Genomic DNA, 27424 nt, shown 5'->3' with positions numbered 1-27424 from the left:
CCAATTAAGTTTGGTTTTTATATGCAATTTAAATTATTCAAAAGGAATATCTAATTATTCAATCCTAAAAAGAATAACAAACATGTCCAATTTGCTGATATTGTTTGTTTCCATGTAATAAAAACAAGAATAGACTTTCTAAAGAACATATTCTTAAATTATACACAAACTAATCAAATGGACTTTTTTTCTTTTGTTTTTTGACAGCAATCAAATGGATATTTCTAATATATGAATTAGTAAACCAAATAGATTAACAATGTGCATAGCTCTTGAATTTATTATTTTGCTACATGTAGTTTGGAAATTATGCTTTATTTAAAGCGTAAATATCACTGTTGTAACTTCCAGTTTAGGTTGAAACAGATAGGGTTCATCAGAGACCCGCACTTGGGTCTTCAGAGTTTGCTGCTACAACTCCAACTTCTTTCTCGGAGTTTCCTGCTTCTTCCGGGAAAGCAACCGAGTCACCATTTAAGCCTTCAACAATCTCGTCAATCTTCTTAAACTGGTATGGCCACCTGCTGTTGTACAAAAACTGCCTCAGATCGAATCTGTTGTCCTCTGGAGAGTAACTCTGCAACAACAACAAAAAAACCAATGAGTTATTTTTCTTCCCTTCAAGACAGATTCAAACATGTTTCAGGTAAGCAAGTACCTCAGCGTGGTAGGACGGTGTGAGGACAGTCATCTTGTGTCGATTGATCGAATAGTATTTAAAGAAATACTTCACTTTCTCACCTACTTCTGCTGGGCTTAGCTTTGTTCCCCACTTGTAACATAGATTCTGCAGAATCATAGACCAGCTTCAGTTTCAGTGTATCATGATTTAGTAACATACGTGGCTAGCTTTCAAAAACTCAAACCTTGAACATAGAAACTGGTCCACATCGGAATATCTTCCTCATCCTTCCATAGACTGAAAGCTCTTCATATGTCATTCCCATGTCGACTTCATCCAGCTGTTTTCAAAACTCAAGATGTCTAAATTGACAACTTCGTTGACTATAGCTATAGACTCACAAATAGTTTTGTTATTACCTGAGAATAGTCAGAACGAATGGGCTCAAGCTCAGCTGTTGGTGGAGCAGCTTCTATCTCTGCCAAGGATGGATACCCGAGATTCGTTGCAGCCCATTTTAAGAACAACCTCAAATCCATTTTACTGATACTTCCTATGGGATTTATGTCTGCTGAGCTGCAATCATACTGTTTCAAACAAGAACATGAAACTATTTATTAACAATCTATGGGACTGGAGATGTAGCAGCAAAAGGAGATTACTCCCTTACCTTTGTCAGGTAACCACGAAGTCCTTCATCAACGTTGGAGCTGCCTAGAACAAGGTAAAAGCCTGGTTTGCTATGAACCCAGGGTAAGAGAGACGCTAACATAAATGCTAACACCATTCTCATCCGGGCTTGAATATTCTGCAACCCAAGGTTCTCAGCATTTGATCCTCCATCAACCTAATAAACAAAACAAACAAACATTTCCACGATTTGGTGTCCTTTTTTTTTTCAGATGATCATATTTCATTTGTTCCAACTGTTTGTCTAGGTAATGTTACCTTATACCGAGGCCGCTTGCCTGTAACCGTTTGAAATAAAGATAAAACAGCAGAGACAACACCATCTATGCAAACATCAAGATGCCAAGCACCGATCTCATCTGCCAGCTGCTTTGCGCGCCTTTTTGTCTCCTCAGAACTGCAAATTTGAGATTTCAGTATGGGGAACATGCTGTAAAATCACACAGCTATGACCAAAACTCATTCTCTTTGCTCCTACTAAGTAATTTACCTGTTTTCAGACCCCATAAAGACAGTGTAAAATATTCGTTTGGCAAACTCTTTGCTACCAGTAGGAAACTGTCCATTAGTATAATTCCCAATTCGGATCGCATCAGCTTTTACTTGCTCATCTCCCTTTGCAATCTCTAAACGAGAAAGAAGATATACTCTGAGAGAACTTAACATTAAGGAATTTATAAAAAAACACAGTTTAACATAGATAGAAAAAAAAGCACCAGTGTACCTTTAACAACAAGTTGGCACATGCAGCCAACAATAGCTGCCACGGAGGAGCTGTCTGCTCCGCCAGAAAGAGGGAGCAAAAACCCTGAAGCGCCACTTCTTCTCAAATAGTCCCACATCCAACAAGCGGGGCCAAAGGCTATTTCTTCTTGTGGAGAGTGGTACATGATCTACATTACTAATGTATATTAGAATCCAGAAATATTAATGTTAACTTAATATCAATTACTTGAGGATGGAGAACCTTTTTTGGACTGCTTAGTGTCATTTTCAGGTTGAAGGACTGTGTCAGTCTACAGGGCACAGCTACTGAAGATACCTTAACCTTGCAGCTTGCTTGTTCCTGAAAACTACTTATAGATCCTCGAAGACTCGCAACCTTATAGCAGACAAAGAAGCAAGATAGTCCTAAGAACTTTTCATTTATATATCACGAAACAGAAGAAAGTAAAGCAAAATGGTAAAAGTGGGATACCGCATCAAGATCAACTTGAGATACGATGACCTCAACGTCCCTCAATGAGAATTGTGAGCCTTGAGCGACAACATCCCCATTTACAACAATGCATGCACATCCATCTGCACTCGGGTTTAAAAATGAACAAATCAAGATGGTGGTCCGGTCACACAAAAAGTAGATAAGACTCACTAAAAAATGACAATTTCAATCCTAGTTCGTCAAACATACCATAATATAAACGGCTACCATCGCATCCCTGTTGGTTACTGTACATATACACCCCACCACGAGCATGAGTAGCGCCCATGAAAGCATTCAAACGAATATCAAGCTTTCGGAGTTGGTGATGACTCCCACTTGCATTCATAAATACCTCAACCCCATTCAATGCAAGCTCGGCATGAGGAGGAAGTGGACTAAACAGCTCCTCACAGACTTCAGCTGCAACAGCTCTGAATAGAAAACATAACTGATACAGTTTAATATCACAATAACAAAAAATCATCGACAACAGTTGAAATGGTAGCATTAAATCCAAACTCACGTGTCGATAAACTGAATGTAACCATAACCAAAAGGAATAGATGTCTGATCCAAAGCCTCAGAGATTTCAACTGGGAGCTGAAACTCATCGAGGTGTTCTCTACGCTTCCAAGCCGTGAACCACCGTAGCTCCCTATAGTTTCCATCATTTGCAAGCCACATTTTTGGTCGGATCATGATGATTCTTCTGTTCATACAGAGAACCTGACAGTTATACCGCTCTGCTCCTTTGACCACAGGCATTCCTATGCTGCACAATATACCATCCGTCCAATCACCAAGCAGCAGTTCCTTCAAACACTCCCACCTGAAAAGAACATATTCACAGAAACATTAGAAACAGGTGATCCACAAGAACTAGCAGATTCAAACAAGAGAAGCATACGCGTGAGTGACGGTGTCTAGCTCCAAGAAATGATCCTCACAGCCATAGCCGGTGACTTCGAGCTCAGGTCCAAGCCTGATGGCAGCACCAGCAGCCTTTGCCTCGGTGATGGAAGCCTTGATATTCTTCATGTTGCACTCGAAATCCATTGCCCATTGGTTCAAGTTACACGTCGCAACCTTCAACAGCCTCATCTTCGTCAAGCAAGTAGAGTGTACTTCCTACTCTAAGTCAAGTAGTGTACGAGTTCTGTCATTTCAAAACATTTTTTAGAGACGATGTGAGAGATCAAAACAAAACATTACATAGAAACATATACTCAATTATCTATTCCCTGATTTTTTGTTTTTTCAATTTCGAAATCGAATCACATCCACAAGTTTGCTCCTTTTTGTTTTCGAACTAAGAATTAAGGATACGCATAAGTATGAATCTACTTAATAACGCAATCAAAGCAACGAAAGAGCAAAAACTAAGATGAAAAAAATTCAAATCACTGGAACGTAAGAAATAAGTTAGAATCAAAAGTTAAAAAGGAAGAATTTTTAAAAAGCCAAAATGATGAAACTTCGGTTATGTGTGTAGTAGAATTAAGCTCAAAATACATAATTCCCAATCAAACCCATTAATAACACGTACCTGTTTTCAATTTTAAACCACTGAAGAAGAAAAAAAAAAAAAATTGAATTTTGTAAGAACAGAGAATTAGGAATTAGGCATCTTTTTCTTCTTCTGTCTCTGTTTCGATCATGGACTTGTGTCTTGTGATGATGAAACCTCCTAAGACGTCGTCGTTTGAGAGGAAAAAAATCTAAATGGGCTCAGCTAAATTCCTGGGCTTATAGTCTTATACCCATTTAAACTAACATCCCTTAACCCTTATTAAACAGAGATTAATACGCCAGCTTACGACGTCGCCTTTGTCTTCTTCTTCCTTGAACGACGAGAAATAGTGAGATCGGAGGAGGAGAAAACCATGGATCAATTCTCAGGAGGAGGTGGTAACTGGTCGATGATCCCAAACGTGCAGGCTCATGGTAACTACGGTACACCGACGAATCATGACCAGCAGCTATACAACCTCCAGCAACAACAACAACAACAACAACAACAGTTTCATCATCAACAGCAGCAGCAGCAACAATTCCAGCCACAACAAGATATACAGCAATTTCAGCAATTCCAACAACAGCAACAACAACAACAACACTTCATTCAGCAACAGCAATTTCAACAACAACAACAACAACAGCAGCAGCAACAACGGTTGTTACAATCTCCTCCGCCGCCTCCTCAGCAGCAGCAGTCGTTGCAATCGCCTCCGCCACCGCAAACAATGGTTCATACGCCTCAATCGATGATGATGCATACACCGCAACAGCAACAACAGATGGTGCAGACTCCGCAACAGCATCAGTCTTTAGCTTCTCACTTCCATCTTTATCCCGTAAGTTTTACCCATAAATCAGTTTCTTCCAACTGGAATTGGGATCTGTTGGGGAGTCTAATTTCGTGTTAATGACGCAGATGGTGGAGAAATTAGCCGATGCCGTCGATAATGGAACACGAGATCAGAATTCTGATGCCCTGGTTTGTTAAAAATCCAGTCTTTTTAAGATTTTCTAGGCTTCTTTCTTGTTGGATGTTGAAAATAGTGTGTGTGTGTGTGTGTGGGATTGTGAATTTGCAGGTGGCTGAATTGAATAGCCATTTCGACAAGTGTCAACAGTTGTTGAATTCGATTTCAGGGTCACTAGGATCTAAGACTATGGTAGTATTATTAACATCTTGGATCAGAACAAACTCTGTTTCTTAATATGTATCTACTTATGGATCGGTGTTTTGTATAGACTGTGGATGGCCAAAAGCGAAATGTGGAAGAGAGTGAGCAACTGCTTCAACAAAGAAGGTTAGCAGAATTGGTATCATCTTTTTATCTGATCAGATTGATCTGACTCTTACTTTTGTGTTGTTATATCTTTTGGTCAGGGGTTTGATTGTGGAGTACAGGAAATCTATTGAAGAGATTGTCAAGATCGAGCCTTAGTTCTTATATTGCTTCCAAGATGTTTTGATTTAGCAAATTTTAGTTACTAAAAGACCAGTATCTGTTTTATCAATAAACCAATGTTTATTCAGGAGTCTGGTTTTCTTCTAGAAATATTTTTAGCTACTAAACAATAGTAGATCACAAAGCACCATGTTTTTTTTGTCTGCGTCAGACCAAACCAAAATCTTTGTGCTTTCTCTAGTTATCTTTCGTGTGTGTTGTTGGAAACAGTTTTTGTTGAAGATATGCTTGATGAAAGTCTCGTTTGTTGTAGCCTTGGATTGAGCTTGAGGGTTACTATTCGTGGATGGAGCTTGTCCTTCTTCCGCGGTGGGAAGAAGCTTGGTTGATGACAGATATAAGCCCAGGTAGCTGCTGTTGAATATAGTCAGTGATTTGGATTGAGAGAGAGTAGAACAGAACTGTAAACATGTCTAGTTCGAAAAGAACATTACACACCCGTATGTGTTTTATCTCGTATGCCAAACATCAAAGTTGTCTTCCATTGACTAATCAAACTGCATCATAACCTGTTACAGTACTCTTTTTTCTCCATCTTAGCATTTCTTGGTTTTTTCAATGTCAAGATCCCTAGCTTGTCTGACAGTATAAGCAACACATCATATTTTTTTGGGTAAAGCGAGCAGAGTGTGTATGTAGCTACTAAAGAACAGACAAACCTCAGAAGAGTATGGTATTCATCATGTTTAGAAGGTAACAAATCTCTCTCAAGAAGCTTACACCAGCACAACGCTCTCCTCTTTTTCATCCCTTACATCTTCAATGGAGACTGCAGGAATCCGAAAAGTCAATTTTTCTTTTACCCCTTTTCTTCAAAGAATGAGTGGACTTGGTTGAAGCATTAATGGCCTTCTTCTTCAAATTCCCCATTTTTGAGGCCGTCTCTCATCTTACCGAGATTTTAAAGTTTGATCTTCTCTCCCTAAATCCGTCAAAGGTACCGATTTCCTCAATACCTTCAATATGAAAAACATCCAAGTATCTGCAAAGTCTCATCAATATCTAAGTAGTGTATCACCAAATTCAAGATGATCCATCCCCATGGCAATCAAAAAGATTCCTTGTTTCATCATCCACAGGGAAACCGAAAAAGGGAAACTTGACATCACCCAAATTAAACATCCAAACAACAAAATTTACCAGACATATCAATTCAAAGAGAAAGCTTCTTGATGCTGAACAGATTCAGAGGACATGCATGCATGTGAGTCATACGACCACCACTTGTGAGATACGGCGGCGGTCCTCTAGCAGTTTACCGGAAAAGATGAGTCCGGAACATGAGCAGAGAAGAGAGGTGGAGAGCAAGAGAGGTAGAGAAGTGAAATTTATCTTCATTCAGAAATAGAAACAGAGATTTCTTTAAGACTTACACATTACACTAAAACCTCCATAAATTAATTATGTCTCAGTCTGAAATTTTATTAATTTATGGAGATTTTAATTTATCAATAAATTAATATTAATATTATGAATAGATTTTGTCTACTTATATTTTTGAAATTTTCATATTTAAAAAAAAAATTTTGTTATCGTTCTTATTATTTAGAGTTTTTTTTGTTTATTCTTGTTTATATTCTTGTTAAAAATAATTTTTTGTTATCGTTCATATTTTTTTAAAAGTTTTTTAATTTATTTTTGTTGGAGATGAGCTTTAATAAGAATGCAAAATTTAAGAATAACCAAACAAAACTACTTAAGTTATATTTAACTAAATTTTATTAGATATATACATATATATATATACATTTTAATAATTTATATAATTATTAATTTATGATATTGATGAGACATATTATAACATCCGCAAACCGGATTCTCGATTTGGACGGTGCATTGATTGATGCAATTGCTCTAGCCTTTACGCAGCTTAATGTATATTTAAACCATTCAAAATTGTGTTTCTTTCTATTTGATGGATTTCTCCACAGTGTAAACTGACATGTTATGCCTCATAAAATCAAATAATACAACAATCCAAGTGAGATGTCATGTGTTTTCTTCAACCAATCTTGGTCGTATAGTCATATGTATTGAGTTAATAGTGGGTTATGAAATGTTTGCAAAAAGAAAGAATACTCCATTATATTACATCTTCCATATGTACGATCCCTTTTCTGAGCATTGCTTTTAGTTTCTTATATGTATGTCAAAGAGTTTTTTTTTTCTAACTTGGCACAATAATACCAAATTTGACATTCTATTTTTTTTTTTTGACATATGTATTTTTTTGGTATTATTTGGTAAATGACGTATAATTTGGTAAAACACCTTACAGTGTCACGTTCGCACATTTCCCTCTTTACCCACAAACAGCAGGTAATTGTCATGTTTAAAATTATAGGATTATCTTTAAAATTTGATGTTACGGTGCTCATGTTTGTGTCCCTGAATTGTTGGATTTGTGCTTTTAGGTCAAAATTTGATTACGGTTGCTCATGTTTGTGCTTGTAGCATAGCATGTGCTGGATTTTTTTTTTGGTTCACTTCTCCTCCGTGATTATGTCTATCTTTCAGTTTTCAGTTTAGTTCCATCTATATACATGTAATCACTCAATATCATTATGACTATACAGAAATTGAACGACTGTTCCTTTTAAGTACAATGGTAAGTAACTCATGGTGCTTTTTTGTTTTTTGTTTGTGCTTGTAGCATGTGCTGGATTTATTGTTTGGTTTCACTTCTCCCTCTCTGGTTTTGTAATGTCACCTCTTGTAGATACTCCTATATTTCAGTTTAGTTCAATCTATATATATGTAATCACTTAACATCATCATGAATATACAGAAACTGATCATTTGTATCTCTCTTTCACATATCTAGGCATCTTCGTGATAGAGCTCCTTCTCCTTCTCCCTCTCCTCCTCCTAGGCACAGATCTCACAGGAGCAACATCATGATGACGACGACGAAGACATAGCTGAATACATATTTCGTTTTAAGAGAGAACAAAATAGCTAAATACATATTTCGTTTGAAGAGAGAACAAAATATATATTTAAAATGACAATTTGATTAATTCGAAGTTCCTGTCATATATTTATATTTATAGTAATTTAAAAATTTTGTAGTCAAACCAAAAGAAGAACTTATTTAAAATGACAAGTTTTAAAAGAATATTTTTGTAGTATAAACTATTAAATAATCAATTTATTCAATAAGTTACTAAACTCCTTTAAAAGTATATAATTATACTAGGTAATATCCCGCGCATATGCGCGGGTTTTTGTATTAGTTATGTAAATTCATTTTAGGTTATAATAGTTATAAAATTATGAGAATTTTCTGAGAATATTATTTTAATAAAAAAAATTCAAATGCTATTTCTGAAGAGTGGTATTCAAAAAGATGAATTTTTGAAAAATTTCCTAAAAATACATATATAACAAAAAAAAAATTCATAAATGTCAATAATACACTTTATTTATTCAAATCATACAATATCAAGATATACCAGCTATTTAAAAAATATTGTTAATGATAAAAATAGAAATTTACTATGATATTCAAAATTTACCTAAAAAAAATTAATAATTAAATTGCATAATTATTTTTTAAAGTATCAATTAAATATATTTCCTATAAAATTATATGAAATGCAATGAAAAATCCCAAAGATTAATTTAACTTTTAATATCTTTTTAATTTAAGCTATATTGCTAGGTTAAATTCTAATAATTTTCTCTTTGTAGTAAAATTTTGGAAATAGAATATCAAAATTTTTTATATATAGAAAATCATTAAATTACAAAATTATGAATTAAATAAACATTATAATGATCTCTACATAAGTATATTTTGGGTCACAAAAATTAAATATAATGATGAGTATACCAAAAAATGTACTTCAAATGTTTTTAGAGGTAAAAGAGAGTTAAAAATTTTGATTTAATAATTCTATTATAATAGTTTATTATAACAAAATTTTTTGAGATATAGTGGAAGAGGATGAGAGAATGAAAGAATGAGAGAATAAGAGAATGAGTATTTATACGAAGAGAAATGATGAAAAATTATATTTAGAAAAATGAGAGTTACAATTCTAATTTATTATTTGTTTTAATACAATTGAGTGGAGAAATATATATTTAATGCATAATTTATATGATTTCAGTGTTATATTAATATGTGAGTTAAATGTCAAGATTAAATGTTTTTAAATTTGTGATTTAATATAAATAAATATTTTAATTTGTTTTGACTTAAGGAAAAGGAATACCAAGAGGCTTAAAATTTTAACTTACACATGATTTGGTTGTTTTGTTGATATAAACTCAACAATCACACGTAATTTTTCAAATTGAAAATATTACTTTTGAAGTGACAAACTAAATTAGTTTTCCTTATAAAATTGTATGAACTTCAATCCAAAGATTTTTAAAAACCCCAAGGAGAACTTCTATCTTTTTGGTTATGTTTTTTGTTTTTCACTCATTAATTTAATTTATAGTGCTAGATTTCATATTATTGGTTTCATCTTTGGAGGATTTAGTTAAATGGTATTAAATTATATTGTTTTTCTATATTTCATTTCCAGTTAAATATGATTTCTTTTTCAGATCATTTTTTTCATTTTTCTTAAATCACAAAGACCAATTTTTTTTTTAATTGAAGTTCTTTTTGTTTTCAAAAACCTCAAATTTTAAATAAAATAAATATCATATTGATCTTTACATATTTATCTATTGGATCACAAAACAAAATAGACTTTATAACTAGAGTTTATAGACTTTATGAATAGATAATTGTATTCATCTTTAAATATTATTATATTGATCTTTATAAATTATTAAAAATGATACATGAATATGTGAGATAATCATCAGAGTACATAATAGAGAATTAGAGATGAATCTTTTCAACTTCATGACTTATTGTGTGGTGAATATTGTAGAAGAGTATGAAAAATAATAACTTATTAGATGTTAATCTAATATAGGCAATGGAGATAAACCTTTTAAAACATTAAAGAAAACAATGTAAGATATACATATCATACAAACTCAATGATATTTGAATTGATTTTTTTAACTCATACAACAACAATAACAAAAAAAAAACACAAAAAAAAAAGAGATTTAGTGGAAAAGGATGAGAGAATGAAAGAATGATAGACTAAGAGAATAAGAAAATAAGTATTTATAGGGAGAGAAATGAAAAAAAATTACATTTAGAACAATAGGAGTTACAATTCTCATTTATTATTTGTTTAAATACAATTGAGTGGAGAAATAAAGTTAATGCATAATTTATGTGATTTCAGTTTTGTATAAAAATGTGAGTTAAATGTGAAGATTAAATGTTTTTTAATTTGTGATTTAATATAATTTTTTTGTTAAAGTTGAATTGCCAAGTGGACCAATAAGGAGAGAGTGAAACCTTACTTTTATGTATATGATGATAAATATGAATATATTAGATAGGCAAGAAATATAAAAGAAATATTTTATTTTTATATAAATAAAATAAAAATTAAAAAAATGTTAAATATATATAATACTTTCTGAATTAAAATATAGAATCAAACTCTTACAACACATATGAGATATAACAACATTTTGATATTGGTGGGAGATGAAGAGAGAATGATTACTTATAAGATGATAATCCAAATTAGATAATGTAGATGAATCGTTAAAAATAAAAACAATGTAAAATAAATATCATGCAGTCTCTAAAATCAATATTTTACAATGATATTTCATTTGGTTTTTTGTTACCCATACAACAAAAATAAGAAATCAAAAACAAAAAAATGATTTGAGGTATTATGGAATAAAATGAGAGAATTGGAAGAGAATGAGAGAATATGAAAATGTGAAAGTAAAAGAATGCTAATATGAGAGAATGAGAGAATGTTATTTATATGATAAGAATTGATGCAAGTTACAAAAGAAAAGTGACTGCATAATTATAATTTATTGTGTTTGAATAAAATTGAGTGGTGGAATATGATTAATGCATAATTTATTTTATTTCAGTTATAATTTTATTTTAATGTGTGAGTTATAAATATTTGTGTTAATTGGGTCTTAAATATTGTTGAAAGCAATTAAATAATTAGGAAGTAGATAAAAATAAATAAATTAAAAAATATTAAATGACAATCAACCAATAAAGAGAGACCAAAACCTTACTTTTATATATATGATTTTGTTATATTAATTTCAAACATACCCGATGTGTGGGACATTATCTAGTGTAATGTATGTATGTAAGTGTAACCTGGTAAGAACAACAACAAACACACAATTTAGTGATAGCTAGGTTCAATAGAGATGTATGTTTTTGTCATTTCAATATCTATCCTACAAAGCTATTTGATTTGCCATATTATTATTGGTCATGTTGGAACTATTACTTCTTATAAATTGTGTTTTAATAAGAAGTTTTGGCTAGAATATGATTGATAGAGTATTGGTGTTTGTATGGAAATGTGAATTAACTCTATTTATAGTTCGAGATTTTCTACTTCTATTCTGGCCTTTGGCTTCAGACGTTCATTATACAAGCAAACAACTGACTGCATAAAGATCCAATAAAACACTTAAAAATTTATATAAGCTTCACATCCTCTACATAGTTTGGGAAGGTGTAAATACTACAACCGTTAAGAAGTTCAAATCCTGGAATAAAAACTTTTACTCTTACCGTAGTGTTGCTCTGGAGATTGTAGTAAGAAATGTAAAAGGAATCTTTTTGTGCATATTTTGGTGAAAAGACAATTTCCTCTCTATCAGTAACTCCAACAGCGGATACATGCTCTGCATTCCATTGAACGGGGGTCACCAATATATGCTTTGACCATTTATGTTCCTCGACATCCTCTAAAACCCAAAACACGAAACCATCGACATGGTCCAGAGTATCAACTGCACCTAGTTTACCCTTGTAGTTTACCAGTGTAGGAGTCATGTCCATAAAAGATAACCTCTCAGGTCTCCCGATTATAAAATCGAATGTCTCGGACCTAATATTAAAGCAGACAATCATACGTTTTGCGACAGATGCTGTGTAATACAAAACAGCATTGACACATATCCCATTATCGGCTAGAGGAGAATAAGATATGCAACATGGGATCTTTCTCCACAAGAGTTTTCTTCCAGTGTCTAACGTGAGAACTTGATGCTCAAGTGTTCGACAATGAGACCAAGTTAAGCACAATACCTTGAATTTATTTCCAATCGGATCATACCCAAAGTAGGTTTTTGCGACGAACCCATACGTTTTCACTTTGGGTGGTGCTACGGACTCTCCTGTGATGGGGTTAGAGATCACAGCCATGACATGATTCTTTCCCTCAATTTGGTGACAAACCAGTCCACAAGCAGGGCGATAGGTTTGAGAGAAAACTGTGCTATGGGGAAATGTGCGATGAAACGTGGCTGTAACAATAGTAGAGTTGTTGTTGTTGTCAAGTTTTTGAGGTGCCGAGCAGAAGTAGAGATTATCTCTAAGTACGAAGGAGAAAAGGAGCCTCGGTGGATCCGGAGAATTGATCGGGAACAACTTATTATTATTTTGACGGCGAATTATGGACGACCAGAGCTTACATACACAACGACACTGAGCCATAGACCTGCCGGATAACAACCTCGACAAGATTCTGATGACGAGATCAACAGGGATCGGAGCAAAGTATTCCGTTTCACATCGTTCATTGGATGATCCGGATACAGTTAGGGTTAGGTTTTCCTCCGTGACCTGCTGCTTACGTTTTCTCATCACCATAGGAGAGAATTCGGCTCTCTGCTTTCGACCATTCCAGAACTTATATGATACACGCTCCAGTAAGTTGGGCTTTATAATGGGCTTTGTTCCGGCCTACTTACTAGTAATAAAGAGTTGAGATAAAGGACGCAACTAGATGATGATGAGTGGGAGGGAATCGATGCCGTGCAGGACTCGCCGACTTTATTTTATTTACTTTTTGTTTTGTTTTTTTCTAAAATAAATAAATTAATTAATTAAAAAAAAAAATAAGAATATTATTGGGTCGGAATTAAAAACAGAATCGATTTTGTAGCTCTTCCTCTCGTGAATTCAGACAAGAAGAAGCTTTGCTTGCCCCTTTGGTCCGAATTTTAGGGTTTCCATTTTCTATCCCTTCTTCGTATAATCAAAAATCATCGAAACCCTAATCTCTTCTTCTTGATCAGGTGAAAATNCTTTTTTTTTTTTTTTTTTTTTTGATGATTTGTCGTTTCTCCTCCTCCTCCCCACTGATCCTTGGTTGAATGATTCATTCTTCTTGATAAGCTTCATTTTTTTTTCTTCAAATATTGTATCGACAAAATGATCGCCCTTGATTGGGTTTTTTTTTTTTTTTGTTCCAGATTCCAGAACTGTAACTTTATTTTGTAGACATTGAAATTCGATTTTAGATACACAGATTACGTTATGGTTTGTTTTGATTTGATTTTGGAATCCTATAATAATATGTTTTTACGCAATTGAGACTTTTTGCAGAAAATGGTTTTTTTTTTTTTAGCATTTTGGTTATAAGAATCTATCTCTGATGCTATGAAGCTGCTCGTTTGATTTATCTTTTTAATCAGATATCATCACTACGATCACCAGTGTTGCTTTTACGTTATGTTACTTAGTTCGACTTTTGTTCTGTTTTTTTTTGTTCAGGCCCTTGTCTCGTTTGCGCTCCCTTGTATCAACTTAAGGTTCATGTCTGATCTTGAAGTTCAAGTCCCCACTGCCTTTGGTAAGCGCATTCTTCTGAAATTATAGCATTGTGCTGTTTGAAATTGTTGTGAATATGATATATGATGGAGTATTTCTTATGTTATGTTATATGATCTTCTTATGCTATTGTTTTGTGTGTGTGTGTGTGTGTGTGTTTGGTGATATAAAGATCCGTTTGCTGATGCAAATGCTGAGGACGCTGGGGCGGGAACAAAGGAATACGTGCACATTCGTGTTCAGCAGCGTAATGGTAGGAAAAGCTTGACAACTGTCCAGGGACTTAAGAAAGAGTATAGCTATAGCAAGATCCTTAAAGACCTTAAGAAAGAATTCTGCTGCAATGGCACTGTCGTCCAGGACTCTGAATTAGGACAGGTGTGTGTGTGTGTGTGTGTTTTTTTTCATTTAATAAAACGTCTTCTAGTGTGTCAGGCTTGCGGTTTCTAATATTCTGGATTGCTTGTAGTAGCTAAGATGAGTTAATATCAGTTTGAATATGTTGTTTGTAGGTTATTCAGCTACAAGGCGATCAGAGGAAGAACGTCTCCACCTTCCTTGTTCAGGTAATCATCATTTTTTTTTTCCTAGTTCCATCGTTGGTGGTTTTGAAGTTTGAAACATTGTAATCCTGATCTGTGAAATATTTTTGAAACAGGCTGGGCTTGTGAAGAAGGATAACATAAAAATCCATGGTTTTTGAGGAATTCTAAGAAAGATACTCGTTGTTCAACTTGTATTTTTACGGAATCAGCCAAAAGGAAGTATAAAAAAAACATCACTTAAATGTATGAATGCTTTTATTATATATACAGTATTGTATCAGAAAAGAAGTTTGCTTGTGAGCGAGTATAAAATGTATCAACGAAAAACTTGTCGTTTGCATTTTCTAGTGTGAGATTAATATCAATAAAATTTGCTCTCTGAATCCAACTTCGATGTCTGATGCGTAAAACCAAACCGGTTTGTGAACCATTTGCTTGTCTGGTTCCTGTACTGATGATTCCAGGCACGTGATTGAAGTACATGTACATACCATCAATAAAACATATAAAGATAAAATAGGTAGCCAAATATACATAAATAAGCACTTGAAAATGGTTAGATTCCTACACACTTTGTGTTGATTTCTAGCCTAAAGAATAATGGGTTTAATTATCTTTTTTTCTTTATTTTGACTTTCATTTACAACAATAAATCTAAATTATGTAAGATTACTTTCTTAATAATGTGTGTAAGTTATTTTAGATCACTATTTTCGAGTCAACCAGAAAGAATAAACCAGTTTGGCTTGGTAACTTTTTGGACAGAAGTAATTAAGGTATTAATTAGAAAAAGAAAACAAAAAAATAAGAAATTAAAAATAGGAAAGGAGAATTGCTGCGTTGGATTTGAGAGTTTTGCAAATGCAGTCAAGAGAGGAGAGAGTGAAGGAAGGAGAAGGAGAGATTAACCTCTAACCCTCTCTTCCTTGTTTAGACAATAGAGAGAGAGAGAGAGAGACAGAACCAGAGGAGCCCTCTCTTCTCTTCTCCCTTCATTTCTCTGTTTGGATCTCTCTCTCCCTCTCTCGTTTAGCCACCACACCAAACTTTTTTATTCGTTCCTGAGGTAAAGAAAAAACGTGTTTCTTCGTGTTGATCATAAACGACCCTACCGATTTCAGGTAATCTCTCTCTCTCTCTCTCTCTCGCGATTTAAATTTTTCTCCGATCACTAATCTCTCTTTCCTTTAACCTTCAATGACGTGATCTTCAAGGGATTCTCTCTCTCTGTCTTGTGTTACAAGTTTTGGGAGGGTTAGATGCACCCCATTTTCGGAGGATTCCATTCCATATAGATTTTTTTCAAACCTAAATTCAGATTTTTTTTAAATAGAATCTGGATCATATTTTGGTATGTGCTAACTAATTTATACGTTTTGGCAGTATCAAGGACGACAGTTAATGGTGTTTGTCTTACGATTTTGAGGTGAAGAGTAAATAATTTAATGGCTCGTCGTAGAATTAGATCAAGGATTCGAAAAAGCCACTTCTATACCTTTAGATGTCTTAGGCCTAAAACTCTTGATGACCAAGGTCCTCATGTTATTAACGGTCCTGGTTACACCAGAATCGTTCATTGTAACCAGCCTCATTTGCATTTGGCTACTAAACTCCTTAGGTACCGTTCAAACTATGTATCCACCACTAGGTATAACTTGCTCACCTTCTTACCTAAATGCTTGTACGAGCAATTCCACCGCGTTGCCAACTTCTACTTTTTAGTTGCTGCCATCCTCTCTGTGTTTCCTCTCTCCCCTTTTAACAAATGGAGCATGATTGCTCCTTTGGTTTTCGTTGTTGGGCTTAGTATGGGTAAAGAGGCCTTGGAGGATTGGCGCCGCTTCATGCAGGACGTTGCGGTGAACTCTAGGAAAGCTAGTGTTCACAAAGGGAGTGGGGAGTTTGGACGTAGGGCGTGGAAAAAGATCCGTGTGGGAGATGTTGTAAGGGTGGAGAAGGATGAGTTTTTCCCGGCTGATTTGTTCTTGTTGTCTTCGAGTTATGAGGATGGGATCTGTTATGTGGAGACGATGAACTTAGACGGAGAAACTAACTTGAAAGTAAAGAGATGTTTGGATGCTACTTTGGCTTTGGAGAAGGATGAATCTTTTCAGAACTTCTCTGGAACGATCAAATGCGAAGATCCTAATCCGAACCTGTATACCTTTGTTGGTAATCTTGAGTGTGATGGCCAGGTTTATCCACTTGATCCTAACCAGATTCTCTTGAGAGACTCAAAGCTCAGGAACACGGCTTATATCTATGGGGTGGTGGTCTTTACTGGTCATGACACAAAAGTAATGCAGAACTCAACAAAGTCTCCTTCAAAGAGAAGCAGGATTGAAAAGAGAATGGATTACATTATATACACTCTCTTTGCCCTTCTCTTGACTGTTTCCTTCATCAGTTCTCTTGGATTTGCTGTGATGACAAAGCTCTTGATGGCAGATTGGTGGTACTTGCGGCCAGACAAGCCTGAGAGCTTAACAAATCCTACTAATCCTCTGTATGCTTGGGTTGTTCATTTGATCACTGCTCTCTTGCTTTATGGTTACTTGATTCCCATCTCATTGTATGTTTCCATCGAGGTAGTTAAAGTCTTGCAAGCACATTTCATAAACCAAGACTTGCAGTTGTATGATAGTCAGAGTGGGACTCCTGCTCAAGCACGCACGTCGAACTTAAACGAAGAGCTGGGACAAGTTGATACCATCCTTTCTGATAAAACAGGAACTTTGACATGTAATCAGATGGACTTTCTGAAATGCTCAATTGCGGGTACTTCTTATGGTGTCCGTGCCAGTGAAGTTGAACTAGCTGCTGCTAAGCAGATGGCCATGGATCTTGAGGAGAAAGGTGAAGAAGTTACTAACCTTCCAGCGACTAAAGGCAGGACACAACGGTACGCAAAACTTGCCAGCAAGACGTCAGTAGAATTTGAACTGGAGACTGTAGTCACTGCTAGCGACGAAAAGGATCAGAAGAAGACCACTGGTGTTAAGGGTTTTAGTTTTGAAGATAACCGTCTAATGGATGAGAACTGGTTAAATGAGCCTAACTCAGATGACATTTTGATGTTTTTCCGTATACTCGCAGTTTGTCATACTGCAATTCCTGAGGTTGATGAAGATACTGGGAAGTTTACTTATGAAGCTGAGTCTCCTGATGAAGTTGCTTTCCTTGTTGCTTCTAGGGAGTTTGGTTTTGAGTTTACTAAGCGAACTCAGTCAAGTGTGTTTATTGCTGAACGGTTTTTATCTTCAGGCCAGCCAGTTGTTAGGTGAGACTGTGTGTAACTTAATCATTTCCATGTTTGATATTTTGTTGATCTCTCTGCGTATAGATGTGTAATGTCATGTGTTGGTTATTTTACAGAGAATACAAAATATTGAATCTATTAGACTTCACTAGCAAAAGAAAAAGAATGTCTGCAATTGTCAGAGATGAGGAAGGGCAGATTCTTCTACTCTGTAAAGGAGCTGACAGGTTTGATTGCATAACTTCAAGCCAGTTCCAGTTTTGCTTTTCATAATTACTCTTCTAACCAAAATTTAATGTTTTTTTTTCCTGCAGCATTATATTTGATCGTTTATCAAAGAATGGAAAAGAGTATCTAGGAGCTACTTCCAAGCACTTGAATGTATATGGTGAAGCTGGTTTACGCACATTGGCACTTGGTTACAGAAAGCTTGATGAGACTGAGTATTCAGCATGGAACAGTGAATTTCACAAAGCAAAAACCTCAGTTGGAGCTGATAGAGATGAAATGCTTGAGAAGGTATCAGATATGATGGAGAAGGAACTGATCCTTGTGGGAGCTACTGCTGTGGAGGATAAACTGCAAAAAGGGGTATGAAGCATAGTTCAATTTACTGTGATTATATTAAATGAAGCGGCCTTTCAAAAATCCTGTTCAACTTACTTTTTGTTAGTTCACTTCAGGTACCTCAATGCATAGATAACCTAGCCCAAGCTGGTCTTAAGATATGGGTTTTGACAGGAGATAAGATGGAGACTGCAATAAACATAGGGTTTGTTCTTCTTTGTTACTGATGTATACCATAGACTCCTCAACTGTGTTTATTTTATATGTAGTTTTCTGAGACTAAGTGAGCTAATTGAGTTCTTTGGTTGGCCAACTGCAGATATGCTTGCAGTTTACTTCGACAGGGTATGAAGCAGATATCTATTTCATTTGCAAATGTAGAGGAATCAGCACAAAACTCTGAAGCTGTATGTATTAGGTCGATGCTATCATGAAAAAACTTACATTTACTGTTATAGTAGAATCTTGTATGTGATACCAAAACTTATTTATGGTCAGGCTGCAAAGGAGAGCATATTGATGCAGATCACAAATGCTTCACAGATGATCAAAATTGAAAAAGATCCACATGCAGCATTTGCTTTGATCATTGATGGAAAGACACTTACATATGCTTTGAAAGATGATGTCAAGTATCAGTTTCTTGCCCTTGCAGTTGACTGTGCATCAGTGATATGCTGTCGTGTCTCTCCCAAACAGAAAGCACTTGTACGTATAATCATCTTTACTGATTTCAGAACATGACATGGACGCACACATAACCATATTTGTTTATTTTGGTTTTTTAGGTGACAAGGCTAGCCAAAGAAGGAACAGGAAAAACAACTTTGGCAATCGGAGATGGTGCAAATGATGTTGGAATGATTCAAGAAGCTGATATTGGTGTTGGAATCAGTGGCGTTGAAGGCATGCAGGTGCTTGAACAAACTTTTCTTCAGCACAGTGAGATATGGTTAAGTTTTGTTGGTTTTTTCTGAGAATATTAGTTTCTGTTTCTATGCAGGCTGTAATGGCAAGTGACTTCTCCATAGCCCAGTTTCGGTTTCTTGAGAGACTACTTGTTGTCCACGGACACTGGTGCTACAAACGAATAGCTCAGATGGTAATATATGCATTGATCTAACTCACCAGACAGCATAATATATATACTTGATCTTGATTCGTTATTGTTATTTTCACAGATTTGTTATTTCTTCTACAAGAACATAACCTTTGGTCTAACTCTCTTCTACTTCGAAGCCTTTACGGGGTTTTCTGGTCAATCAATTTACAATGACTCTTACTTATTACTCTTCAACGTTGTTCTCACTTCTCTCCCCGTCATTTCCCTCGGAGTTTTTGAACAAGATGTTCCATCTGATGTCTGCTTACAGGTACTTATAAAGTCCTCTCCATCACCTTTCACATAAAAATGCAAACCTTCTCAAATCTTGATTCATTTCTTGGACTGTCTTCTTTTTCTAGTTCCCTGCATTGTATCAACAAGGCCCCAAGAACCTCTTCTTCGACTGGTACAGAATCCTTGGATGGATGGGGAATGGAGTTTACGCATCCATAGTCATCTTTACACTGAACATTGGAATCTTCCATGTCCAATCATTCCGCTCAGATGGCCAAACCGCAGACATGAATGCAATGGGAACTGCCATGTTCACATGCATCATCTGGGCAGTAAATGTTCAAATAGCTTTAACCATGAGTCACTTCACTTGGATCCAACACGTAATGATTTGGGGAAGCATAGGAGCTTGGTACGTCTTCCTCGCTCTTTACGGTATGTTACCACCAAAACTCTCCGGTAACATCTTTCACATGCTGGCCGAGACTCTAGCGCCTGCACCCATCTTCTGGCTAACTTCACTACTGGTCATAGCCGCCACAACACTTCCTTACTTGTTCCACATTTCATACCAAAGATCAGTGAACCCTCTTGACCATCACATTATACAAGAGATCAAGCATTTCAGGATTGATGTAGAGGATGAACGAATGTGGAAACGAGAGAAGTCAAAGGCGAGAGAGAAGACAAAGATTGGGTTCACGGCTCGAGTTGATGCTAAGATCAGGCAGCTAAGGGGAAAGCTTCAAAGGAAGCATTCAGTTTTAAGTGTAATGAGTGGAACATCGTCTAATGATACATCTTCAACCTCACAACAGACTTGATATGATGGAGACCAAGTACGTTTTTTTAAATATATATTTACTGTGACATTTTTCTCGGGAAATCATCAGATGAAGAATGAGAAAATTGGATTCGTGTTAGATGAAAGAAAAGAGACTTTTTTTTTTTTAATTTATATATGATCTTGACTAATCAAAAATGGTTTTATACAATTTAGACAAACGTACAAGAAAGAGGGGAATGTATTGTGTTTGTGTGTGTTTTACACTAACGAAAAGACGAAAAAAGAGATGTGATTGCTGATTAGACATGGTTGACGTTTTCTTTCCCGATGGTATTCACATCACAGTATTACCAAACGTGAACTAAAACTATAGAATGAGATGAAGTAATTCTGAGACAAAACCGTAAAACAGGCAAAGCATCTCTATCATATACACAATCGAAGAAATAAATATTGCATGTGATTTAAACGAAAAATGGTCAGAAGGGACATATGTTTCACAAAGTTGATGAATACTAGAGAATGAAAAAAAAGATGTATGGATGATTCAGACTTTCAGAGAGAGAAAGAGAAAGAGGAACGGGTCAAAACTCAAATAAGAAACTTGAAAAACAAATAACCTTTCTTCTTCTTCTTCACAGCAAATCGGCCACGTTTGATGGCAGCTCCTCAACGACCACATTGTAGAATTTCTGAATATCGAACAGCATTCTTTCATCATCACGAGTCACAAAGTTAATGGCCACACCCTTTCTCCCGAACCTTCCACTTCTTCCGATACGGTGAAGGTAGTTCTCCGGCTGAGTTGGGAGGTCAAAATTGATGACCAGAGAGACTTGCTGCACATCAATACCACGAGCCAAGAGATCGGTTGTGATGAGAACACGGGAAGAACCAGACCTGAATTCTCTCATGATGATGTCTCTTGTGTTTTGGTCCATGTCTCCATGAGTAGCTGAGACTGTGTGGTCCCGGCTTCTCATTTTGTCTGTGAGCCAGTCCACCTTGCGACGAGTGTTGACGAAGATGACACTCTGCGTGATGGCTAGAGTCTCATAGAGATCGCAGAGAGTCTCGAGCTTCCACTCTTCCTTCTCCACGTTCACGTAGAATTGCTTGATACCTTCAAGTGTGAGCTCATCACGCTTCACCAAGATTCTCACTGGTTTGCTCATGAATTTTCTTGTGATCTCAAGAGCTTCTGGTGGCATCGTTGCTGAGAATACTCCAACCTGAATCTTAGGTGGGAGAAGCTGGAATATGTCATAGATCTGCAAAATTCACCAGAAAACAACATAAAACCAAGTCATGATCACACTTTCATAACAAACAAACATACTAGGTATATGATCAAATNTCCGGCTGAGTTGGGAGGTCAAAATTGATGACCAGAGAGACTTGCTGCACATCAATACCACGAGCCAAGAGATCGGTTGTGATGAGAACACGGGAAGAACCAGACCTGAATTCTCTCATGATGATGTCTCTTGTGTTTTGGTCCATGTCTCCATGAGTAGCTGAGACTGTGTGGTCCCGGCTTCTCATTTTGTCTGTGAGCCAGTCCACCTTGCGACGAGTGTTGACGAAGATGACACTCTGCGTGATGGCTAGAGTCTCATAGAGATCGCAGAGAGTCTCGAGCTTCCACTCTTCCTTCTCCACGTTCACGTAGAATTGCTTGATACCTTCAAGTGTGAGCTCATCACGCTTCACCAAGATTCTCACTGGTTTGCTCATGAATTTTCTTGTGATCTCAAGAGCTTCTGGTGGCATCGTTGCTGAGAATACTCCAACCTGAATCTTAGGTGGGAGAAGCTGGAATATGTCATAGATCTGCAAAATTCACCAGAAAACAACATATAACCAAGTCATGATCACACTTTCATAACAAACAAACATACTAGGGATATGATAACACTTTGTAAAGGAAAGACAAACCTGATCCTTGAAACCACGGGAGAGCATCTCATCAGCTTCATCAAGGACAAACATCTTGATGGAGTCAGCGCGAAGAGATTGTCTTCGAAGCATGTCAAACACACGACCAGGAGTTCCAACGACGACATGAACACCAGCCTGGAGAATGCGCTGATCCTCACGGACGCTGGTTCCACCAACACAGGCATGAACCTTGACGCCAATGTAGTCACCAAGGGCACGCATGACCTTCTCAATCTGCTGAGCAAGCTCTCGGGTAGGAGCCAAAACGAGAGCCTGGCACTGGACAAGGGTATAGTCAAGCTGCTGCAAGACGCCAGAGCAGAAAGTGGCGGTTTTTCCAGTACCAGACTGTGCCTGCTGGATCACATCAAGACCCTTGCAAAAGGGTACAATTCCTCTTTGCTGAATAGCAGAAGGCTTTTCAAAACCTAGAAAAAATATCCACATGAGATGAAATTTATAGGAAACCCAACATAAACACACACAAACAAAAGTATTGTTTCTATAGTTGTTTGTTCCTCACTTACCGTAAGCATAGATACCCCTAAGAAGATTCTCTTGCAGACCCATGGCATCAAAGCTCTCATGGACTTCATCATATGAGGTGAAGAACTCATCCTGTCCATCGAGGCTGCACAAAAAGAAAAAAATCAAGATTAGCAAATACGGAAAAATCAAATCACAACAGAGTATTGAAATTATATAGATGTTATGGACTTACACTTCATTAAGCCTCTGGTCAAACTGACGCGTATCAAACTGTGTTCCTTCTGGTGCTGTTCCTGCCATACTACAACAATAAACAAAAGAGACAACGTGTTAGATCCGAAAAATAGCTAAAGATAAATTGAACAAGCCATCTAGCCATCATCCATAGAGTTGTACAAGAAGCAAGAATGTAACAGAATAGCCAAACTCGAAGTCCATAAAGAGAGGAAGACAAGCATTAATATCTGAATTTATTAGATGTCAGGAGAAAAATATGGTTCATCCAAATATCATAGATACCATTCAAAAACAATATCTACCTCTCCAGAAGTATCGAACAATCAAAAAGCTTAACCAATCTGCCCCAAAATCAAATCGAGTGAAATAAAGGATTTGAAGGGTTTGAGCAACTAGTTGAATCACAGATTTACAAGGCATCAAAATTTAAAACTTTGAAACCGACCCAGAAGGAATCCGAACCAAATCCATCGCAAAGAGATCCAATCGTTCTATCTAAACACAAAAGGAACAAATAACAGAGAAGAAGAAAGAGAGAATTACAAACCTGGAGCTTAAGTAGTTGAATGAAAGATGAAAGCTTTGAGAGCAAAAGTAAAGGACTTTGTTGTTAGGTAGCTTCTTGAAATCTCGGAAACTCGGATCTGGTTGTGTAGAGAGATAATAGAGATCGAAGGATGCAAAATAAAAAATTTGAGGTAGAGAGAGACAGAACCGATACGTGTTACCCACCTTTTATACTCCTCCCTTTTTTTTTTATATTAATCTCTGTGACCTTAGGGTTTTCCTTTTCCTCACTTTTCTGTATTTCCAATTTTACCCCTACATTCCTCTTTCCTTTTCAATTTGAGATTTTTCCTAAAATTTTCTCGTGTGGAAAACTGGAAATAAACTTATTTTACACCAATGTCAAAAAGGATTATGAATCGCAATTGCATTACCAACACGTAAAAGAATATATCAAATCACAAAGTTGTTTTCAAGTAGAAATATGATTACACCATACCAACTTTTTTTTCATTGGAAAAAAATAGATCAAAATTTCTTTGTAAAGCTTTTTATACTTTCCAGCACCTTTTGATGCTTTATGACGTAGCAAAGCATTCTCAAGACTCAAATAGAGAATAGACGGACACATCACTTTCTAGAGAAAAAAAAAAAATCAATTTATATCTCTATTTAAAATGCTAAACACTAACAAAACATTAGTTCCTCACTACAACTTATCTACAAAAACACAACTGGACACACACACTAAGTTGGTTAGAAAGTCATATGAAATCACTTATCTATAACTGAACCAAACGAGTACTATATGCTCGCGTCTACTACCGTAGAACAACCTCTTCCCCACAAGCACCTGCAAGGACCAAAGCAAACGACAGTGATGATCATGATGATGATGATGATATGATGTCAATCGATATGTGCCATGTAGGTTTCTTGAGATTACATTGTTGGTGGATTTCTAAGCATAACTGAAGCATCGTGTTGCTTTCTTCTACCAACTTGTGCATTCGTCGTTCTTCTTCCAATGCCTCTGCTGCTATCAACCTTTTGTTATCTGACTCTGCTAGTTTCATTGCTACAACCTCTGGTGCTATTTCCAACACTTTGCTTTCTAATTCTGACATCTTGTAGCGATCTAGTACCTGCATTATCCAAGCTCTTCTGATTTTTATCTAATAGTAATAATCCAAACTTGACATTTACTTATGAACACATGTCTTATCGATCTTGTTCTTGTAATAGATGATGCATCAATAAATAACTGTGCAGTTAATATAAAGATACCTTTTCCAGTTTGCCTCGAGAAACGAGAATTTTCAGGCACTCACTCAAAAACATCCTCAAGTCTTGTCGCTCCTCGTACCCGACCTGAAGTTGATCAACCGCAGAGAATTAACTTTCAACTGACATCGTATCTTTAGGTGCTATGATACCGTTAAATTGAATGAGCAACAAAAAGTACATAGAAGTAAGATTACGTCAAATTCTTCTGCCCACTCATTGATTCGTTCTGCAACTTTATTTGCTGCTGCATCTATCTCCTGTGATTCTTTTAGTTTTGTTGATATCACATAAGTGCTTGGTAGCTCTGGTGGGTTCGTGGAATCTTTTGGATGCAGGATGTGTGTTGGTTTATCAGCTTTCGTTGTGGAGATTTTGTAACGATTTCGTACCTGCATTTGTGAAGTACTTTTTGAGTTAATAAAACAATATAACACAAATCAAATTTCTTTTACTTCATCTTGTCAAATAGATGAGGGGGGTCTGGAGAAAAGTAGATAGGCTTGTGACAAACCTCGCATCAAGAAAAAACAAAACGTTACCTTTTTGAGTCTGTCTTGAGAAACAAGGATTCTTAGGCTGCTACTCAACAGTTTCTTAATGGTTTTTGGAACCTCATGTCGTTCCTGCAATTGATCAACCACAAAGATTAACGTCCATCTGAATTCAACGTAAATCATAGTCTTGGTGTTATGATTGAACATAAATATGAGAGATATGCAAACTATTATCTCAAAGCTTGAACCAGGATACAATGGATTAAACTAGAGAAGAGAACGTAATCCAACAGCATTGGTGAAGGCAAAGGATTCATGATTGGGGTCAAATGTTATAAGGAGGAAACAAGACCCACACTTAGAACATTTCCTGGGTCTGAATTTGTTGACCATTTCGTAAAGTTGCAGTAACTGAGCGCAACAAAGAGGTTCCAACAGGAAGGTTGGTAACGCTATTTCAAATGGTATCAGAATGTCTGCAGTCATCATGGTTTTGGTAGACTACTCACTACACATATATATCTACGACCTTAGAGGCTTAGAAGTTACCAACCGATTGTCAGATAACTATCCAAAAAATCTGTATGTTCTATCCGTTGTGACCCATTACTGAAATCCTAGCTTTCGTATCCAGACAAAAAACTAGCCTAATGAAACCCAAGGATATAACTCTACCAAGAAATTAAGATAAACTGAGTAATGAAAATGAATGTCAAACATAAACCATGAAAAACAAAGACTTCAATGTAATAAATATCCTCTTCACCTCGATAAAGCTGAGAATCTCCTTGAGATCAGAACCATTCTCATCCTTGATTGTTGATATAGCCTCAAAAACCATTGGAACGTACCTTGCAACAAGATAAAAGAAGAAGGTGTCAGCAGAAGCTGTTAAACCTAGAGAAAACACACAGAAATCAAAGAACAGAATCACCAAAGGTAACAAACCTAGTATCATTGATCATATCTGATGAACTACTTGGAGAAGACTCGTTGCTAACAACAACAAGAGCAGATTTGAGTGTATGTGCCATTGATTTCTCCATATTCCCCACACGATTTTTCATATTTCGCCATTTATCCTTTGGAATTGCGCAACAAAGACAACACAAAAACCAAACATTGAAGACCAAAATTACGATCCCTAATCTCAAAATCGATTTCTATGGCAGATTTTTTTTGGGAATTTACGAATTGACATACATACCTTGAGGTTAATGTTAGTGCGATCTAGAAGATGAGGCGCAAACTCGGGATCTTCTATGATATTCGCCCATTTTCCAGAACCGTGCTTGGCTATTCCGGCGACAAGCGCCTCCTCTTCTTCCGCCGTCCATTTATTCTTCCGATGTCCTAGCATCTCTAATCCCTTCGTCGCCTCCCTCTCTCTCTCAAATTCTCTTTCGCTACTTTTAAATCAAGCTACCTCTAAAACTAAGCGTATATAGCAAAACACACTCGTACGCTTCGTCGTCTTCTTCGTCAGAGCGTCACCGGAGAACAAGTCTGACACCTCCTAATAACTCCAGTATTCCCGCTATTCTACTTCCTTTTTTTTCTATTCTTCAACTCGAAAATATTTAGCTTTTAAAAGGCTTCTTCATGAGCTTTAAATGGGCCTCACCGACATTAAAACCGAATCTTGATCTGCTCGGGTTTTGAGACTAATATATCGACCGTTCAAAATATACTCTCATGGTCTCAGACTCTCAAAGTATAGGATACGATCAGAATCTAAACTTTTTTGAATGTTTATTGGATTTTCATATTGTTAGAAGAT

At 36.1% G+C, this 27424-nt stretch overlaps 8 protein-coding genes across 10 annotated transcripts in view; 3 read left to right on the top strand and 5 right to left on the bottom strand.

Annotated features, from left to right (window-relative positions):
• On the bottom strand, positions 216 to 4163 carry LOC104742953 (glutamine-dependent NAD(+) synthetase-like). 2 transcript variants are annotated; one of them, XM_010464047.2, is made up of 14 exons: positions 4063 to 4163; positions 3424 to 3672; positions 3040 to 3345; positions 2724 to 2947; positions 2511 to 2614; positions 2280 to 2414; positions 2037 to 2205; positions 1803 to 1938; positions 1571 to 1709; positions 1293 to 1469; positions 1042 to 1209; positions 867 to 962; positions 659 to 787; positions 216 to 577 (listed from the first exon to the last, which is right to left on the bottom strand). In XM_010464047.2, exons 2-14 carry the CDS (start codon positions 3615 to 3617, stop codon positions 377 to 379), a joined length of 2178 nt encoding a protein of 725 aa, XP_010462349.1. In that variant the 5' UTR covers positions 3618 to 3672; positions 4063 to 4163; the 3' UTR covers positions 216 to 376. The 2 variants fall into 2 exon arrangements, with proteins under 2 accessions (XP_010462349.1, XP_010462350.1); XM_010464048.2 differs by having other exon boundaries at positions 1293 to 1430.
• On the top strand, positions 4187 to 5731 carry LOC104742952 (mediator of RNA polymerase II transcription subunit 9-like). Its single transcript, XM_010464044.2, has 5 exons — positions 4187 to 4870; positions 4951 to 5013; positions 5114 to 5194; positions 5274 to 5332; positions 5413 to 5731. The coding sequence occupies exons 1-5, from the start codon at positions 4400 to 4402 to the stop codon at positions 5468 to 5470; spliced, it is 732 nt and encodes a 243-aa protein (XP_010462346.1). The 5' UTR covers positions 4187 to 4399; the 3' UTR covers positions 5471 to 5731.
• On the bottom strand, positions 11947 to 13223 carry LOC104744165 (putative F-box protein At1g61060). The gene is made up of 2 exons (XM_010465177.2): positions 12147 to 13223; positions 11947 to 12018 (listed from the first exon to the last, which is right to left on the bottom strand). The coding sequence occupies exons 1-2, from the start codon at positions 13221 to 13223 to the stop codon at positions 11947 to 11949; spliced, it is 1149 nt and encodes a 382-aa protein (XP_010463479.2).
• Positions 13481 to 15125, top strand: LOC104742951 (protein translation factor SUI1 homolog 2). The gene is made up of 5 exons (XM_010464043.2): positions 13481 to 13657; positions 14136 to 14214; positions 14365 to 14570; positions 14705 to 14758; positions 14851 to 15125. Exons 2-5 carry the CDS (start codon positions 14178 to 14180, stop codon positions 14893 to 14895), a joined length of 342 nt encoding a protein of 113 aa, XP_010462345.1. The 5' UTR covers positions 13481 to 13657; positions 14136 to 14177; the 3' UTR covers positions 14896 to 15125.
• On the top strand, positions 15631 to 21273 carry LOC104742949 (phospholipid-transporting ATPase 6). 2 transcript variants are annotated; one of them, XM_010464040.1, is made up of 11 exons: positions 15631 to 15858; positions 16121 to 18017; positions 18113 to 18223; positions 18311 to 18587; positions 18680 to 18768; positions 18883 to 18970; positions 19062 to 19271; positions 19352 to 19477; positions 19567 to 19665; positions 19745 to 19936; positions 20028 to 21273. In XM_010464040.1, exons 2-11 carry the CDS (start codon positions 16183 to 16185, stop codon positions 20724 to 20726), a joined length of 3726 nt encoding a protein of 1241 aa, XP_010462342.1. In that variant the 5' UTR covers positions 15631 to 15858; positions 16121 to 16182; the 3' UTR covers positions 20727 to 21273. The 2 variants fall into 2 exon arrangements, with proteins under 2 accessions (XP_010462342.1, XP_019091750.1); XM_019236205.1 differs by lacking the exon at positions 15631 to 15858 and having other exon boundaries at positions 15890 to 18017.
• On the bottom strand, positions 21133 to 24056 carry LOC104742950 (eukaryotic initiation factor 4A-1-like). The gene is made up of 6 exons (XM_019236206.1): positions 23904 to 24056; positions 23352 to 23420; positions 23158 to 23261; positions 22628 to 23058; positions 22070 to 22522; positions 21133 to 21507 (listed from the first exon to the last, which is right to left on the bottom strand). Exons 2-6 carry the CDS (start codon positions 23417 to 23419, stop codon positions 21325 to 21327), a joined length of 1239 nt encoding a protein of 412 aa, XP_019091751.1. The 5' UTR covers position 23420; positions 23904 to 24056; the 3' UTR covers positions 21133 to 21324.
• Positions 23982 to 27201, bottom strand: LOC104742948 (telomere repeat-binding factor 5-like). Its single transcript, XM_010464038.2, has 8 exons — positions 26852 to 27201; positions 26593 to 26726; positions 26411 to 26495; positions 25690 to 25773; positions 25345 to 25539; positions 25151 to 25234; positions 24810 to 25008; positions 23982 to 24716 (listed from the first exon to the last, which is right to left on the bottom strand). Exons 1-8 carry the CDS (start codon positions 27002 to 27004, stop codon positions 24685 to 24687), a joined length of 966 nt encoding a protein of 321 aa, XP_010462340.1. The 5' UTR covers positions 27005 to 27201; the 3' UTR covers positions 23982 to 24684.
• Positions 27225 to 27424, bottom strand: part of LOC104744164 (telomere repeat-binding factor 5-like) — a 1135-nt gene continuing 935 nt past the window's right edge. Inside the window, exon 4 of the mRNA XM_010465176.1 lies at positions 27225 to 27308. Within this exon, the coding sequence (XP_010463478.1) occupies positions 27225 to 27308 (84 nt within the window). The remainder of the gene's footprint in view (positions 27309 to 27424) is intronic.

Source organism: Camelina sativa, chromosome 14 (assembly GCF_000633955.1).
Source record: "Camelina sativa cultivar DH55 chromosome 14, Cs, whole genome shotgun sequence".
In the NCBI taxonomy this organism is placed as follows: Eukaryota; Viridiplantae; Streptophyta; class Magnoliopsida; order Brassicales; family Brassicaceae; genus Camelina; species Camelina sativa.
This window is presented reverse-complemented; position numbering and strand designations above follow the sequence as displayed.